The following is a 15,788-nucleotide window of genomic DNA, read 5'->3' on the forward strand; positions in this document are numbered from 1 at the left end:
AAAAATCATACGGCTTATATCACCTGTCTTGTCTAAATCCTTTCTCGGGTCTGGGGTCTGTCTCACCCCCAAAAAGCCAATTTACAAAAAGCCTTTAACAACAACAGGAAAGGAGAGTATTTCACCTCAGCAAAAGTTCAGCTGCTAGACACAAAACCAGCATGATAGTTAAATTACCTTTGATTGTTTGCAACATCAGCTTTCTACATGTTCTTGAAGTAGAACTCCACTTTTCCTCTGCTAAAACTACAGTCAAGTTTTACCACCAGCACTAACGCTCCTGGGAAGATAAAATGAGGATGAGATCACCCAGTGAGACAAATTTTGGGGAATATTAAATATCCACTTTGAGTCCAACAATCAAATATGACACCTTGTGGTAAAAACCATCCACTGCACTCAGGCATGTACAGATTTCTAGTCACTGGGACAAGGCTGCAACTAACGATTATTTTCATTGTCGAATATTTTCTCAATTAATCGATCAGTTGTTTGGTCTATAAAATATCAAATAATAGTGAAAAATGTCAATCAAAGCCCAAAATGATGTCTTCAAATGTCTTGTTTTGTCCACAACCCAGACGATTTTCAGTTAACTGTCATAGAGGTGTAAAGAAACCAGAAAATATTCACATTTAAGAAGCTGGAGTCAGAGAATTTTGACCTTTTTTCTCTAAAAATTACTAAAAAAAAAAACCAAACAATTAATCGATTATCAGATTAGTTGGCGATTATTTTTATAGCTGATACCAAATTGAAAAATCATTGCAGCTCTAACTGGGACACAGATGTTCCTTACCTTCTGACAACTACTTCAGTCCCAAACAGGTGTTTATACAGTACCTTTAAATACTTTAAAAGGTACAGTTGGTAACTTTCATGGAAAAAAAATTCTCTAATATTTGATTAAACTGTCACTACATTCTGGAAAAAAGGACTTGAGATAAAAGATCTGTGAAAAGAAATTCATGTCCCTCCTCCTCTTACTGCTGCTTCACTAAGGACAAAGGCTGAACCCAAATGTCCGGACTTCAACACACTTGCACACTTGGGACACGCGGGCTTTGCTGGTGCATTCCCAACAAGTCCAGTAGTGCTGAGGGCTGTCCAACACCTCAATTCATCTAGTCCACAAGGGGCCTCAAGTGAACTTTCTGCAGACTTCCACAGAGTCTGCTTGGGGTGCAGACTTCAGCAGACTTCACTGATTTAATAACCCAGAATTCATTGGAACGTGACATTGTGGTTTTTTCAACTGCCGAAAAAAATCCTATGAATGTGTTAAATAGTTATTGATAGTTAGGTCTATTAAAATGCTACTTGAATCGTGTGGGCCAGAAATTATATTCAACCACATCATGTTTAAGAGATATGTATAAGTCTAGGCTGTAGAGGGAATGAAAATGCATTTTATTATTGCCTCCTATCAGGCTTCGCAGTCAAATAGGCTAAAAAAAAAAAATGTCCAAAAAACAGCAAGAGAAGGTTTCTAATGTCAATAATGCCCAATATATCGAGTCCTGTCCTCATTTACAAACATTTCTGTTTTTGAATACGTGTAGCCTGTTGTATAAAGATGTATTAATACATTATACATGGGATTTATATCTTGTTATCTGCAGGGACAGATGAGTAGGCACTGATCATCAACTTTTATATATCAGTTGACCGTTTCCACAGCAACGAGTAAAACAATCTTGAGGGCTGTCTATCAGCCACTTGCAGTCTCTGCCTTTGCAGACTTTACGTGATGGCGGTGAATAGGTCACACTATGTACAACTGAAGTCCGCGAGGGCTCAGCCCGCAAGTTGAGAGGGTGGACATTTGAATTGTGTTTATACAGAATGCGCCGTTTTCGGGGCAATGGGGGCGTGAGCAAGAATCAAAATGTGTAGCTCAGCGAGTGACGTAAACAGTGACGTGGGAGGGAAGCCGTGGCTGGTCAGTCCTTCAGTGATTCTCTCCTAAGTTGGCCGGTTCTTCACCGTCCCCGTCATCTGACGGTTAATGGCCTCTTCGTTTGCGAGGACAAGGAGGGCGCGCAATTCCTTGTCTCCCCAGTTGCTCATCTTTACAGTGTCTGTCAGGTTTGTGCTTCCCTCTTGCTACTAGCTGCTCACTAATTCCTGCTATTTATCCACCGCCAGTGGGTCGTACGTGGGGCGTCATCAACAGCCGCTCCCGTTGCGGAAAGTCACCTTGGTCTGTTTAAACTAAAAGGGTTCCCCCAATATGTCTACCCTACAAGGCGGAAAATTTGGCACCTCAGATCAACTCGCCAATCCGGCTCTGTGTGTCTAAACGCTCACAGCTTGCCGGCAAAACGGCCCAACATTCGCAGAAAATCTGGCAGTGTAAAAGGGACTAAAGTTTGTGACCCAGCTGCCATGTTGGAAATAGTCCGCCCACCTGTCTGACCAACTTTCTCATTTTACAGCTAAACAGTGCAGTAAAATATGTTTCTGAAAACATCTGCGATGATAAAGAGGCAATGCAGTAACAGAATCTTGATTCATATTTGATCAGCGCTGCCTAGTTCACAAGCAGTGATTGACATGATTGACAGCAGCGTTACAAAGTCCTCAGCTCTGATTGGTTTTCATTCATGTGCAGTAAGGAAGGAACTGCCACCAACTGTAGCTTTAGACTGCACAAATGGATCAAAACAACCAGACTCTAAAATTCTTTTTGAGACTGAAAATAAAAGAGAAATGTCTCCAACCTGGGTTTAAACTTGCCTGAAAGAAACCCAAACTTACTTGGACCTTTGAGAGTTGATAAGTTCCCAACCAATATCCCTTTGATCTACAAATAATTTGTAATAACGTAACAATTCACACCAAAATAAATCTGCAACTTTTCCAGCTAAGCCTGGGAGGAGTAAAGTTTCTGTTCCCATCCTCTTATCAAGATGAACCATGAACAAACGGCTCAATCATTTATGATCCAGGTGTCCATTCATCGAGACATTTGGTGCTCACTCACTCTTGATTAATTGTGATGCTCATGGTTTGATCTGCGGCCTTGCTTGTCAAAAGCCGGTTTCTGTCTTCCCCCCAGGATGTTAGGTAAAGTGATACGGACAGAGGAGAATGATCCCAGCTGCAGGAGCTAAATCAAACAACAGCCGGGACTACAATACATCAAAGGGCACGCTGTGCTTTGTCTTACTGCACTGTGGAGTTTTTAGACTTTATATTACACTCAATGGGAAGACTGAACATGCCTTGGCACAGTTCTGGAACCTTGATCATGTCTGTGTGCATTATTTTGCACAGACAGAATATACTTAGTGATATATTATAGGGATGTAAATCACAGGTTTTACCTCAATAAAATTGTACACTGAATCTTTGGACAATGATATGATGTTTGCTGATATCACACAGTCTGCCATTATACAATTTATATTCAATTTAATTCAGAGGGCTGCAATGGATATTAGACGATATTACTAAATATCCTAAAGGTCTTTTTCTCAGGTGCTTACCATTGTCTGCCTGGCACTAGGCCACTAGCATCCTAAAGATGACAGTACGTATCCATGATTTCCCTTTTCATTGATGTTATTGGATCATTAATCACTGAATTTATGTATCGCTCCAGATTATTGTATTGTTACGTCCCTATACACCCCCTAGGAATGTCCCAACCATCGCAGCTTTTCAATCCAAACTGAAATCGTTATTACTCTCGAGTGCTTTTAACCAAATGTTTTTAAAACCCAAGGTCTTATTATTATTATTATTATATTGCAGTTTTAAATCTTTTAAACTGTTTTTGCTTGTTTTTTTACTGTTTTATCTTTCTTTAATTGTACTGTTTTGACTCTGAATTGTTCTTTTATTCATTGTATTTAACTTCTCTGTACAGAACCTTGAACCTACCTGAGTATGAAATGTGATTTATAAATAAAACAGCCTCGCCTTGCCTTGTCTAATATGTTATGTATATTATATACTTGCATTACATTCACAAAATAGTGTGCGGACGAGCTGACAACAACATTTGAAAGGTTAAATGCAATATATTTAATCATGTAAAATCATGTTTGTCGGTTGGGAATGACAGCAGCTCTTGCTCTCTGACTTTTTAGGTGCAAAATCCTTCATTTTAAAGTATTTATTTTAGTTTAATATTTATTAAATTGTCTTGCATTAATGGCACTGACCAGGAGTTGCACTCCTAATTTAGTTGTACATATACAGTAAAGGCTTTCAATTCCATTCTAACAAAAACTAAAAGGTCCACTTACTAGCTTTTAAGAGCTTTCAGCCATGTCTTCTTCACTGAAGTAGTTTGGAAATGGAACATTGGACGTAGATGATTTAGAGTCCAGTATGACTGCATCTAAATAACATATTCAAAACTGTAATATATGTGCGTGGTATTGATGTTATTCATGTGTGGAAGTTGTTATTGTTCAGGTAAGTGTTACCTGTTTTTTGAAAAGCTACCAAACTATGTTCTGGTGGTGCATTCCTTGCTTGCAGGAGGAGGTGTAAAGGGTAACTTATACCACACATTTTACATGATAAATTCTAAAAATAGTAAAAGAGAACATGTTATGGAAATGATATTTATCTGAACATGTGTTTGCCTGATAGTGAGCTACCAGCTGGAGGTCACAGTTAGCATCATTCATCCTGCCTGAGACCAAACCACTGGCTGATGCACAATAAAGTGCAGGCGTGGAGTGGGGGGTGCCAAGCACATGCATGCCCCATCACCCACACACACACTTCGCCTCATGAACACACTCTCACACTGTTAACAAAGCTGCAAACACTGCAAATGCACCATAAACAGAGTCGTCCACACACTGTGACAGTCTTCGCATCCAACTCGGCATCAATGTGAACTTTTCGGCCGCCGTGGCTCGTGCAACAAGAGCCGTAAACTTTACTCACCATTTCAGCACACGGTGGTGAAAAAAGCGTCTGGCCCCTTATAAAACATGTTTTTAGTCGTCGGTGTGAAAGATGTAACCGAGCTGCACCGCTCCCTGTTTATTCTGCTGGAAAAAACACAACGTCCATTGATTTTTTTTGGTCCTTTCTCGGGGAATTTACGAGGAAAAGGATTTCTGTATGTGGATAAAAGACGGAGCGCGCATGCGCAGTCTGCGGTCATCCTCGGATGCTCTCTGCTCTCACTAAGCAAAGTCACTCACATCCAAACCTGCACTAACACATGAATTACTGAGCTTTGGCACGCTGTGGTTGATTCATTTATAAATATTGAGATGATTTTAATTTTAAAATATCTTTCATGTTATTATGTAAATATCACTGATCAAGCACCTAAAATTTACACAACTTTATTTGGATAGCACCTTCCTTACAAAGTGCTTCACAGAAAAATCGAAACAATAAAGTTCTTAAAATTCTTATTAACTGACTTTAACCTTTTTTTTCCATCTACATTTGTATGTTTTATATTATTATACGTATGTGGAGCCTGAAATGCACATTAGCCTGTAGTTATACAACAGAAAACAAAAGATACATTGCACACAAGGACACATTGTGCCATAAATGTTATTTATAATTCTGAATGTTAGGCCTATATGATGTTACCACAGTGTTTTGTCTTAATATTTGTAATGTTTCATTATATTACAGAAGCATAGCCTTTAATAGGAATAATAATGTGAAAATCCAAAACACCATAAAAAGCATGAAATCGTCTCTAAAAATTTACTATTGACCATATATATGCTTAAAAGCTCTATATAAACAATGTATGAATACCATAAGCAAGGTAGTAATACTAATATAGCCTATATTTGGGGGTCACGCCGCCCTCCCCCATAGTGATGATAGAAAATACAAAATAATGTAGGCCTAATTTATGACAGGTAACCACCCACTGCTGTCCACCGCTAATCATTGGCAAATGTGACTACAATCATGCTTCTAGTATTTAGGTGTACTGCAATTCTGTGTTTAGTTTGTCCAAGTGGTGTTGCCGTACCCCAGCAGAAACTGAAAACAGCCATATAACGCAGCTCAAAAGCATATTCTAATAACATTAATGGGTTTTTATGATGTCATATTTGTCAGATAGCCCATGTGGCGCGTGAGTAAAATGTTATACTTGTGTTATTTATGGCGTGTGTAACTTATGGGGACAGTGGTAGCTTTCATTTATTCATTTACTGCATATTTGTATCGTGTATTGTGTAGCTGTTCTTTCTCATGATAGATAACATAATAAAGTATAAAAATGAGTTTAAAATTTTGAGGGGTTTTTTCTGGGGGGCAGACCCCCTGGCAGATTTGGGCCCCCCAGTGTTGACTTCATGGCTACGGCCTTGATTATAAGTGAACCTTGGGAAGTTAAAATAGAATAAAGAGCGATAATGTGGTGTATATAGACAGTTATTTGTTTACATATATTTATATACTCACATACTTTTCCCACATACTTTTATGTACATAACAGTTCTATGTTTATTTTTTTAGCTTTTTTTGTTCGCTTTTTTCCTTTAAATTGGTCCTGGACCTTTGTATGAGTACACAGAGCAACTTGAAACTGGAGTAAAATTCCTTATACAGTATATGTACACAAACTCAGCCAATAAAGCTGATTCTGATTCTTATTAATTGACTTAAACCTTTATTTTTGCAATCTTAATTTGTATATTTTATCTTAGTATGCACCTTATGGAACAATCTCATTGGGACTTCCTGGTTAAATAAAGGTTAAATTAATAAATAATATACTTGTGTGAAGCCTGAAATGCACATTATATACACCTATAGTTATACAACAGAACACTAAGGCTGCGTTGCACACACGGTCACATTGTGCTATAAATGTTATAATTCTGGATATTATGCGATGTGTTGTAATGTTTCATTGTCTGTCTTATAAGCTCATCAGCCCAATCGTTCTCCCCATATTGTCCATTTCATAGGGTATTCAACAGACTACATTACACCATGGGAAAGCCTAACAATTAGTGTAAGCCAAATAGCTGAAACAATTAATCCAAGGATGGGGAATCAGGCTGCAGAAGCCCAAATAACATGGCGCAAACAAAGCGCCGCGCTCCCTGTAAACACCCAGGCGCCTCATTAGCACCAGAATAGATGATGAGCTGTCAGGTAACAAGTCTTGAGGACGCATGTCAATTTCCTTTAATGTTCTCAGCTACTTGTTAAACATGAAAGGGGGTGGGTGAGGGTATATAAGACACCCCTAATCTCCGAGTAGAGGAATTTGTCACTAACCATGCGATCATTGGGAGCTGTGGCTGCTGCGCTGCACGCATCTCTGCTGGTGTTGCTGGCCCAGGGGACGCACAGATCCAGGGATGGAGTTTACACCAGGGCGCAGGAGCGGTTTTCCCTCATGGAGCGATCGGCCGGGTACCACCTGCCTACCTACATGATGCATCTCTACAGGAATTTCAAGTACAACTTTTCCAGGCCTTTGGATACTATGGAGCAGGATGCCGCAAAGCAAGCAGACACCGTGAAGAGTGTGATGGCCAAAAGTAAGAGCTGGTTCATTATTTTACGCATCATGGATGAGCAGGGACACTAACATGATGGGATATGAGTAGATGTATTTATTCCTCAGCTCATTCATCTTCTTCACCACTTAAATACCCTTATGAAATGTTAGTGTTTGGTTCTTGTGTGGCTCAAGTGTCGTCCTGTCAAAGCTGCGGGCCAGACGACCTCAGAGGGTCTGAATCCACATCCCGCTCAGAGGGTGAATAACCATGCAGGGATCAGCGTGTGAAAAGGCCCGGTATTCTGTCTAATTCTCAAAGCAAACCTCTTTTTACTTAAATAGGTGATGTTGATTAGATATCTCGCCAGACATCCCCCTATACAAATCTCTTGTTAAGTCAAATCAACAACTTCCCTCAGTTCTTTTTTCACACTTGGCTTGATTAGATTAGAGCTCGGGATTTGATGTTCTCAGCTACTTGTTAACAAGGCCGTAGCCATGTAGTCAACACTGGAGGGCGGGGGACCAATGCCAGGGGGGTCTGGGGAAAAAGTTTTAAAAAATCTAAATTTAAAACACTTTTTTTTTTCATATAACGTAGTAAAAAAATAACAGTAGTTGAATACATGGGCAGATTGTTGGTCGCTGGGTGAATGTGTGGAATTACCTGCAGATAACTTAACCAGTTCTTTTAAGTGATGGTTCATTGATTAACACCAGCAAATCAGCATGTTTACACCGAAAACATTTGTTTACACACCATGCAATCAGCAAAATATTATTTCCACAATTGCAATTCCAGGGCAAAATGATGCACTGACTTGCACACTACTTTTTAATGCATGTACTGACTGATGTGAGTGATATGAAAACCCATAATAATGGCAATTAATTATATTTACATTTGCTATAGATTATTTCCAAGGGCAGTGCGTGGTAACCTGTCGTAGCGTAGCAACTTTTCTTAACTTATATTTTTTTATCAGTAAATTGGGAGGAACCTTTTGAGCATATTGAACTATTGAAGGGGATGTGTCCCCATCCCTACGTCCCATCAATATGTATAATAATTACTGCCTTTCTTGTTTAACATGACGGTGGGTGGGTGGGGGTAGCCTACGTAAAACAATTAACCCAAATCTCTAGTTTAAGATTACTGTTTTGACATTAAATGGCCCAAAATACTGGAGCTGTGACTGCTGGCTCAGAGGACTCAAAGAATCAAGGATGGAGTTTATACATGGTCACAGTATGGAGGCAAATATGAGACGAAAGTATTTTAATTTTAACAACCACTTAATACTTAATTTTGAATTTTGAACACCATTGAATTCATTGCGTTGAAATATTTGACTTTAAAAACAATTTAGATGAAAATTTTTGTTCTAAACTTACCTCTTTCTAATTAAAATGTGAAATTTCTTGATTTGCAATTTTCAAAAGCTGAATTTGAATATATATATGAATATTTTCAGAGTTCAAATTCAGATCCAGAAATTCAACTCTCAAAATTTCAAAAACAGATTCAGGTGCATTAAATTCAGATATAAAATTTTAAGTTGAAGAAAAAAAATCAAGTAGAACATCAGTCAGATTCATTTGGTCAAATTCAGATCCAGAAATTCAAGGAAAATTCAGAAAGTTGAATTTTTGGATCTGAATCTGTGGACATTGAAAAAAAAATCTCATTTCTATTCTAAAATTGCAAATCAAGAGATTTCATATTTTAATTTCAGTGAGGTGAATTTAGAGTAAATAAATTCAGGTGCATGTTTGTTTAAAGTAAAATACCCCAATGCTGTGAATTCAGTGGCATTCAACTATAAATATTATGTATTAAGGGGGTGTTAGAATTAAAATACGTATGTCTCTTATTTGCTTCCACACAACAGTAGCAGTGTTGGTGATGGACTGACAAACCACCTGCCAACCTACTTGATGCATCCTTACAGGATTTCAAGTCTCTCACCAGACATCCCTCATACAAATCTGTTGTTAAGTCAAATCAACTTCTCTTAGTTCTTTCTTCACACTTGGCTTGATTAGATTAGAGCTCGGGATTTACTGGCACAAGCAGCCAAGAGAGGACAGCCCTTCCTGCTGCTGAATCTAATTTCACATCACTTCCAGGTGTTAGAGTTATTACCTCAGCCTGTTTGTTTGACTGAGGATATGCAGAAGCCAGGAGAGGCAGGGGTGTGTTAAATGATTGGTTTCGGCTCTGTGTTTGGTTTGAGTGGATGGTGGTTTGCACTTTTTGATCAACAGTGTAGCTGAATAGGCCAATGCACCGGACAATACACAAGTTAAGTGTTTAAAATGCTTTAATCCTTTAGATACATTTGAACCACACCTGCTCGTTGAATCACAATGAGCCCCATTACAGATGGAGGAGCAGCACATGTCCCACACCGGAACAATGACTGGATTATTTTGTTTTAAGAAGCAGCTTTGATTTGCTGAAATCTCCATCAATACAAGCATTAATCATGACTTATCAAAGGGAATTACACTGTACATTTACTATTCTCCTTACAACTCACTTTGCAAAACAAAATAAGTGATTGGACCTAATAAATCCTAACCATAATTAATCACCACTTTGCTGTTACTATCAGTGAAAAATCAAGGTAGTCCATCATATTAATGCAAACATCTTTTAGAGGGACAGTTTTAGAATAGAATAGTTAAACTTTATTGTCAACAGTGACAGAAATTCTTCTTTGACAAGAAGAAAGAAATATAAATTTGAAAGAAATATAAAAAGGACTGTTAAAATAGCAACCGATAAAAGCAGGTTAAAGTGCAGCATCTATTTTAGATTGTTCAGGGTGCTTACTGCAGAAACAATGAAGGATTTCTTGTAGATGTTTTTGTGGGCCAGTGGCACTTTGTAGCGTCTGCCTGACAGCAGTAACTGGAAGGTGTGGTGGAGGGGGTGAGAAGGGTCCTCAGTGATCAGGGTGGCTTTCCGGATCACTCAGTGGTTATACAGTTTATCCTAAAATCCAAATTACAAATCTTTCCTCCTACCTGTAGTGCTATTTATCAGTCTAGATTGTTTTGGTGTGAGCTGCGGAGTGCTGGAGATATCAGCCTTAGAGAACTAGATGGCACTCAGCTTGTGGTGCTCAAAGTGCCAAAAAAAGGGAAAGAAAAACTCAACATCAATGTCTCTTTCCAGAAATCATGACCCAGTTACTCAAGATAATCCAGAGACCTTGTCATGAGCAGTTTTATGTAGGAATAATTCTCTGTCTACCGAACTACACCTGCCAAATGTATCACTGCACAGAAGGAAGAGTGCATCTACTCATGGACGAGAGGCTCGTGCTCATGACTGCACGAGATGTTAACATTAGTAGCGTCTTCCTTGGTTGAGCTGTAACGTTAGCTAGCTCAGTGGTGCTTGGTGAGCTAGCAGTAGATGCATGCTTTCTTTCTGTGTGGTGATACAGTTAGTGAGTGTACTTCGTTAGAAAGTAGGGATGCACGATATCGGATTTTTTGCTGATATCCGATATGCCGATATATAACAACTTATTTGGCCGATAACCGATACCAGATACATCAGCAGATGGAGACACAAAATAGAATGCTTTTCAATTTGTGTAATATCATGCAAAATAAGAAAAAACATGTTGGCCGATTCTGATAATGTGCTGATATTATAGTGCATCCCTAGCAGAAAAAAAAAATTCCTACATGAAACTGCTCACAACAAGGTCTGTGGATTATTTTGAGTTTATGATCTCTACGGCCGATATATCCAACACTCGGCAACTCACACCAAAACAATCTAGACTGACAAAGAGCACAATTTAGTTGACATTAATTTCAGTATAAATGCTTCTGGCACTTTAATTTGTGTGTTGTCATATTGGTGTGATTTTAGCATAATTTCCACTAATGATAAGCTGTCTGATACAGCTATGCTAATCTTTCTGTGTTCTCTACATTAGGTTTGACATACAGACAGAGGCGCTGGATTGCGACCTTTGACCTCCACGCCCTGCTGGCTGACAAACAGATCCAGGCGGCAGAGCTGAGGATCAGGCTCCCTCGGACACCCAGTGCTTCCAACATCACCGTGGAGGTCTATCACCAGCACGGCCAGGCATGCCATGTGCACAAGAGCTGCCAGGAGCAGCAGCTGGTGGGGCTGCTCACTGAATCATCGCTGGTCACATCATCACAGAACTGGAAAGTGTTCAACATGACAAAACCTCTCTCGAGCTGGCTCAGACAAAAATCGGTGACGGCCAGAATTCGATACAAAAGAGTGTCGAGAAGACGAGGGGCAGTAAAGACAAAGAGTGGCCTGTCGCTTCCCGATCAGCCTGTTCACGTAGTGAGCCCGAGAGGAGAGCAGGACATGAGGGACCGGGCCTTGTTGGTCATCTTCTCACAAACTGGCTCCGATGAGAACTCAAAGGTCAAAGCGAGCTTACTCCACACAGCTGAACAATCCAAGTTCTTGTCCCCTGCTGAAATCAAAAAGGCCCGCTGGCCGAAGAGGCGCAGGAGCAAACGGGGCCAGAAAGAACAAACTGTGAGAAGCCCGCAGGCGTCCAAAAAAGGGAATGAAAAATCTCTCTGTCGCAGAGTCGACTTGCAGGTAGACTTTAATCAAATTGGCTGGGGGTCCTGGATCATCTTCCCTAAAAAATATAACGCTTTCCGCTGCGAGGGCTCCTGCCCCAGTCCCCTGGGAGAAGACCTGAATCCAACAAATCATGCTTACATGCAGGTGAGTGGTGCGGATTCTCCATCTATGACTGTTCTATTGTTAAAATGACTCATTATTGTTGACTCAGTAGATTCACATCAGGGTGGCTGCTTGTGTTGAAACTTTGCTCCCATCTGCATGACTTACAGATTATGGTGAACTAGTTTCACTGTTTAGAAGAGAAGGGTGTAGCTGCAGAGCTCCAGGCCCGGGTTCAGCTCCTCTATCGGACCCATTATGGTCCCAAGCTCGGAGAGGGAAGTCTGAAATTGTGTACGCCAACCAGAGACAATCATCAGGATACGATAGCATGTGTTAATTAGTTTGAGTAAGCCACACGCCTTCCATCATTAACTCCAAGTTTAACAATACAAGCTAATATTTCAATATAACTGTAATGTTTAAGGCTAGGAAACATAACGTTAAGCAGCAATTAACTTGTCCTAACCTAATGAGTTATCTAACGTTAGCTAACTAAGCTAATGTTGTTAGCAAACTTTTGCTGTGTCTCAAATCTCGTACTTCCGTTAGTACACTTCCATGTAGTATACTTTGTGCACTATGTACTTATTGGCGTATTGCGCAAATTTCAACAGGGTAGTGTTGTCTCAAACCAAACACGGCCGTTGTGCACTTACACTTTCACAGCATAACTTTCATGCGAGCTGAAATGATGTTAAGTTGCCTTAAATATGAGGTTGTATTGTTTACCTTGGGGTTATTGGTCTTGGCGATAAAAATGGGTCCCAGCGCTGGAGGTTGGAGCTCTACAGCGTGACCTTGTTGGTTTGGAAGGTCATATTTTAACATTTGCAGTAAACATGACAGGACATGGCTGCAGCATAATGCGTGAAACTACAGAGGGAAACAAGACTATAAAAAATTAAAGATATGCAACTGCAAAACCAACAATGTTGCTGAGTGAAAGAAAAAACAACAGTACAGTGATTAACCAGCAACCATTTTGATAATGAATTCATCATTTTAGTACAACATTTGCTTGTTACAACTTCTCACATGTAAAGATTTAATACTTTTCTTTGTCATATTTGACAGTAAGCTGAATATCTTTGGGTTGCAACTTTTAATTGAATAAAACAACTAATCTGACTTCATCCCCTTGGGACTGTGGGTAATTAAAACGGACATTTTATACATGTATTCTATAGACAAAGCAATTAATCAAAACAGGCTTTTGGTTTTGGAATGCTACCCCAAGATTTCATGTAGCTGCATCTGTCTATCCCAATGAAAAATTTGCGGGGGTGCCGCTGTTTGCAGGCCTATAAAAGAGATCCAAACAATGACAGCTGCTCTCACAAAACCCTCGCTGGCATAAACCTGAATAATTGCACTTATAAATGACAAAAAAGGAGTATTCTGAGACTGTTATTATCTCTCTAAATCCTGTGTTCTGTTTCTTCCTTTGCCAGAGTTTACTGAAACATTTCCACCCAGACAGAGTGGCAGCGCCCTGCTGTGCCCCGACCAAAATGAGCCCGTTAAGCATGCTGTACTATGAAAACGGAGAGATGCTCCTTCGACATCATGAAGACATGATTGTGGATGAATGTGGCTGCCAGTGACAGCTGCGACCACCTCCAACCATGACCTGTGCTGCTGAGCGGTGTTAACAGCATTTAAAAAAAATGCTGTACAGAAAAAACAAGACACTTAACCAGACGGAAAAAAGCTCTTTGATATTTGTCACTGTGCACTGTGAGATTGTAGCTGATCGATGTGCAGAGATAGGATTTTAATTTGTGATGTGAGCTCTGGTTTGTAAGGAGAACATTGTTATTTTAAGATGTGCTGAAATACAAACTCAACAATAGCATCCAGCTGTCCAGCTGTGTGCAGATGTTACAATGCGATGTACAACTTTATTTCCCTTATTAATTTCATCAATGTAAACATGAAATGGCAATGTTGTTGAATATTCCAGCACTGTTTTTATTGTACATTATCATTTGTGTAACTGTAAATTAATGTATATTTATTGTAAATATTAAAAAGATTGTATTTATGTACATTTTGTGCATGGATTATGTATTTTGCCATGTTTTATTACCTATGCTGTACAGTACTTGTCTTGGCACGTGAGCATAAGAAAGTTATATAATGGCTGGCCTATACTTATACCTAAACATCACCTACTTAAGAGTATTATCAAAGATTTTTTTAAGTATTGGAGCTGGATATCAAACCTTACCCTACCGACAGCTGGCATCAGTTGTGTTGTGAGATTTATAATCTTGTTCATTTATCGTTTAATCAAATATTTTCTGATTTAAGTAGTATCCGAGTATTTCATTTAGGCAGTTGTTGTTGGGCTGCTTGTTTGTAGACATTTAGGTTTGGAAACCGCAGAGAAATATATCTAATTCTTAAAGGTCCAGTGTATAGAATTTAGGGGCATCCATGGGCAAAAATGGGATATTATTTTCATAATATTTTTTTCATTAGTGTATAATCACCTGAAAATAACAATAGTGTTTTTACTTACCTTAGAATGAACTGTTTATCTCTACATACCAAGCCTTTTCTTCAACAAAGTCTTCCATGTTGTCCTACAGTAGCCTTAAAGGGCCAAACCAATCACTGACTTTAAATAGGCCCATTCATATTTTTACACCAGCCACTGTAGTACTTCTACACGCTTGGTACATGTTAGAAGTTTGAGTTAGTTGCAATCTGCAACCTCACCACTAGATGCCACTAAATCCAACACATTAAGCCTTTAAAGTATAGAAAAGGGATCATTCTGGTATACCCAGGCCCCCAGGAAGTGCTTCTGGCTTCAAAGCCAATTAGACATAAGCTCCATTTACACCAAACACTTTCAGTATGGTACCTTTGGAACCAAAAGTAACCCTTCAGACATGGTACCTAGACCCTAGTGTTTCCACTGCAAACAGTACTCTGAAATGTGGGTTGGGTTGTTGTCACTCACTGCTCTGTCCAGCACTCACTGTATTTCCTCCTTTATTAGTATGCACCTCGTTTATCATCCACAGAGCGGGTTACACGCTAATGTTTTCAGAACAAAATAAAACAGGCTGCAGTGAGAGCCCCCCTCCATTGGATTTCGGGGGGGGGGGCTGATGGATTTGCGTCATCAACTCATACATTGAGCAACATAACAAGTACACGCTCACCTTAAAAGTTGCCGGCAGTCGGCCCAGAGAATTATTTTTTCTCAGACTGCAGCTGCTCCAAGAGGCAGCAAAACATCCTTTCATTTTATAGTTACAGTTTACGAACATACGTAAAACACTCCACGGTATGAACAGTGGTTACATGAGCCTCAAAACCAGCCACAGCTCAGCCCTGAGCCCAGAGCTGTGTGCTAGGTACCACGACAGAAGAGTGACCAAAAATGGAGTTGGTACGGAACCGTTCCATTGGTAACATCCACAACTTTTCACAGTGGAACTGGGAAAAAAAGCATACCGAATTTAACTATAGGCCTACCGTAAGTACTGTGGCTTAACAATGGAATCATAACTTCCTGGTCTGTCATGTGATGCTACTGGACCCAAAAAGACTTTCTGTCATAGACTTGCGTTGTGAAAGAGACATTTGTAAAGC

At 39.6% G+C, this 15,788-nt stretch overlaps 2 protein-coding genes across 3 annotated transcripts in view; one reads left to right on the forward strand and one right to left on the reverse strand.

Moving 5' to 3' along the window:
• Nucleotides 1-5,103, reverse strand: part of pald1a (phosphatase domain containing paladin 1a) — a 96,773-nt gene extending 91,670 nt beyond the window's left edge. For both annotated transcript variants that reach the window (XM_033611785.2, XM_033611782.2), the window contains exon 1: nt 4,912-5,103. The gene's annotated coding sequence lies outside the window, so the exon portion shown is untranslated. The remainder of the gene's footprint in view (nt 1-4,911) is intronic.
• Nucleotides 5,104-7,240: 2,137 nt separating this feature from the next.
• ndr2 (nodal-related 2) lies at nt 7,241-14,083 on the forward strand. Its single transcript, XM_033612232.2, has 3 exons — nt 7,241-7,505; nt 11,431-12,218; nt 13,631-14,083. The coding sequence occupies exons 1-3, from the start codon at nt 7,241-7,243 to the stop codon at nt 13,781-13,783; spliced, it is 1,206 nt and encodes a 401-aa protein (XP_033468123.1). The 3' UTR covers nt 13,784-14,083.
• The last annotated feature ends 1,705 nt before the right edge of the window (nt 14,084-15,788 follow it).

Source organism: Epinephelus lanceolatus, chromosome 21 (assembly GCF_041903045.1).
Source record: "Epinephelus lanceolatus isolate andai-2023 chromosome 21, ASM4190304v1, whole genome shotgun sequence".
Lineage (NCBI taxonomy): Eukaryota > Metazoa > Chordata > Actinopteri > Perciformes > Serranidae > Epinephelus > Epinephelus lanceolatus.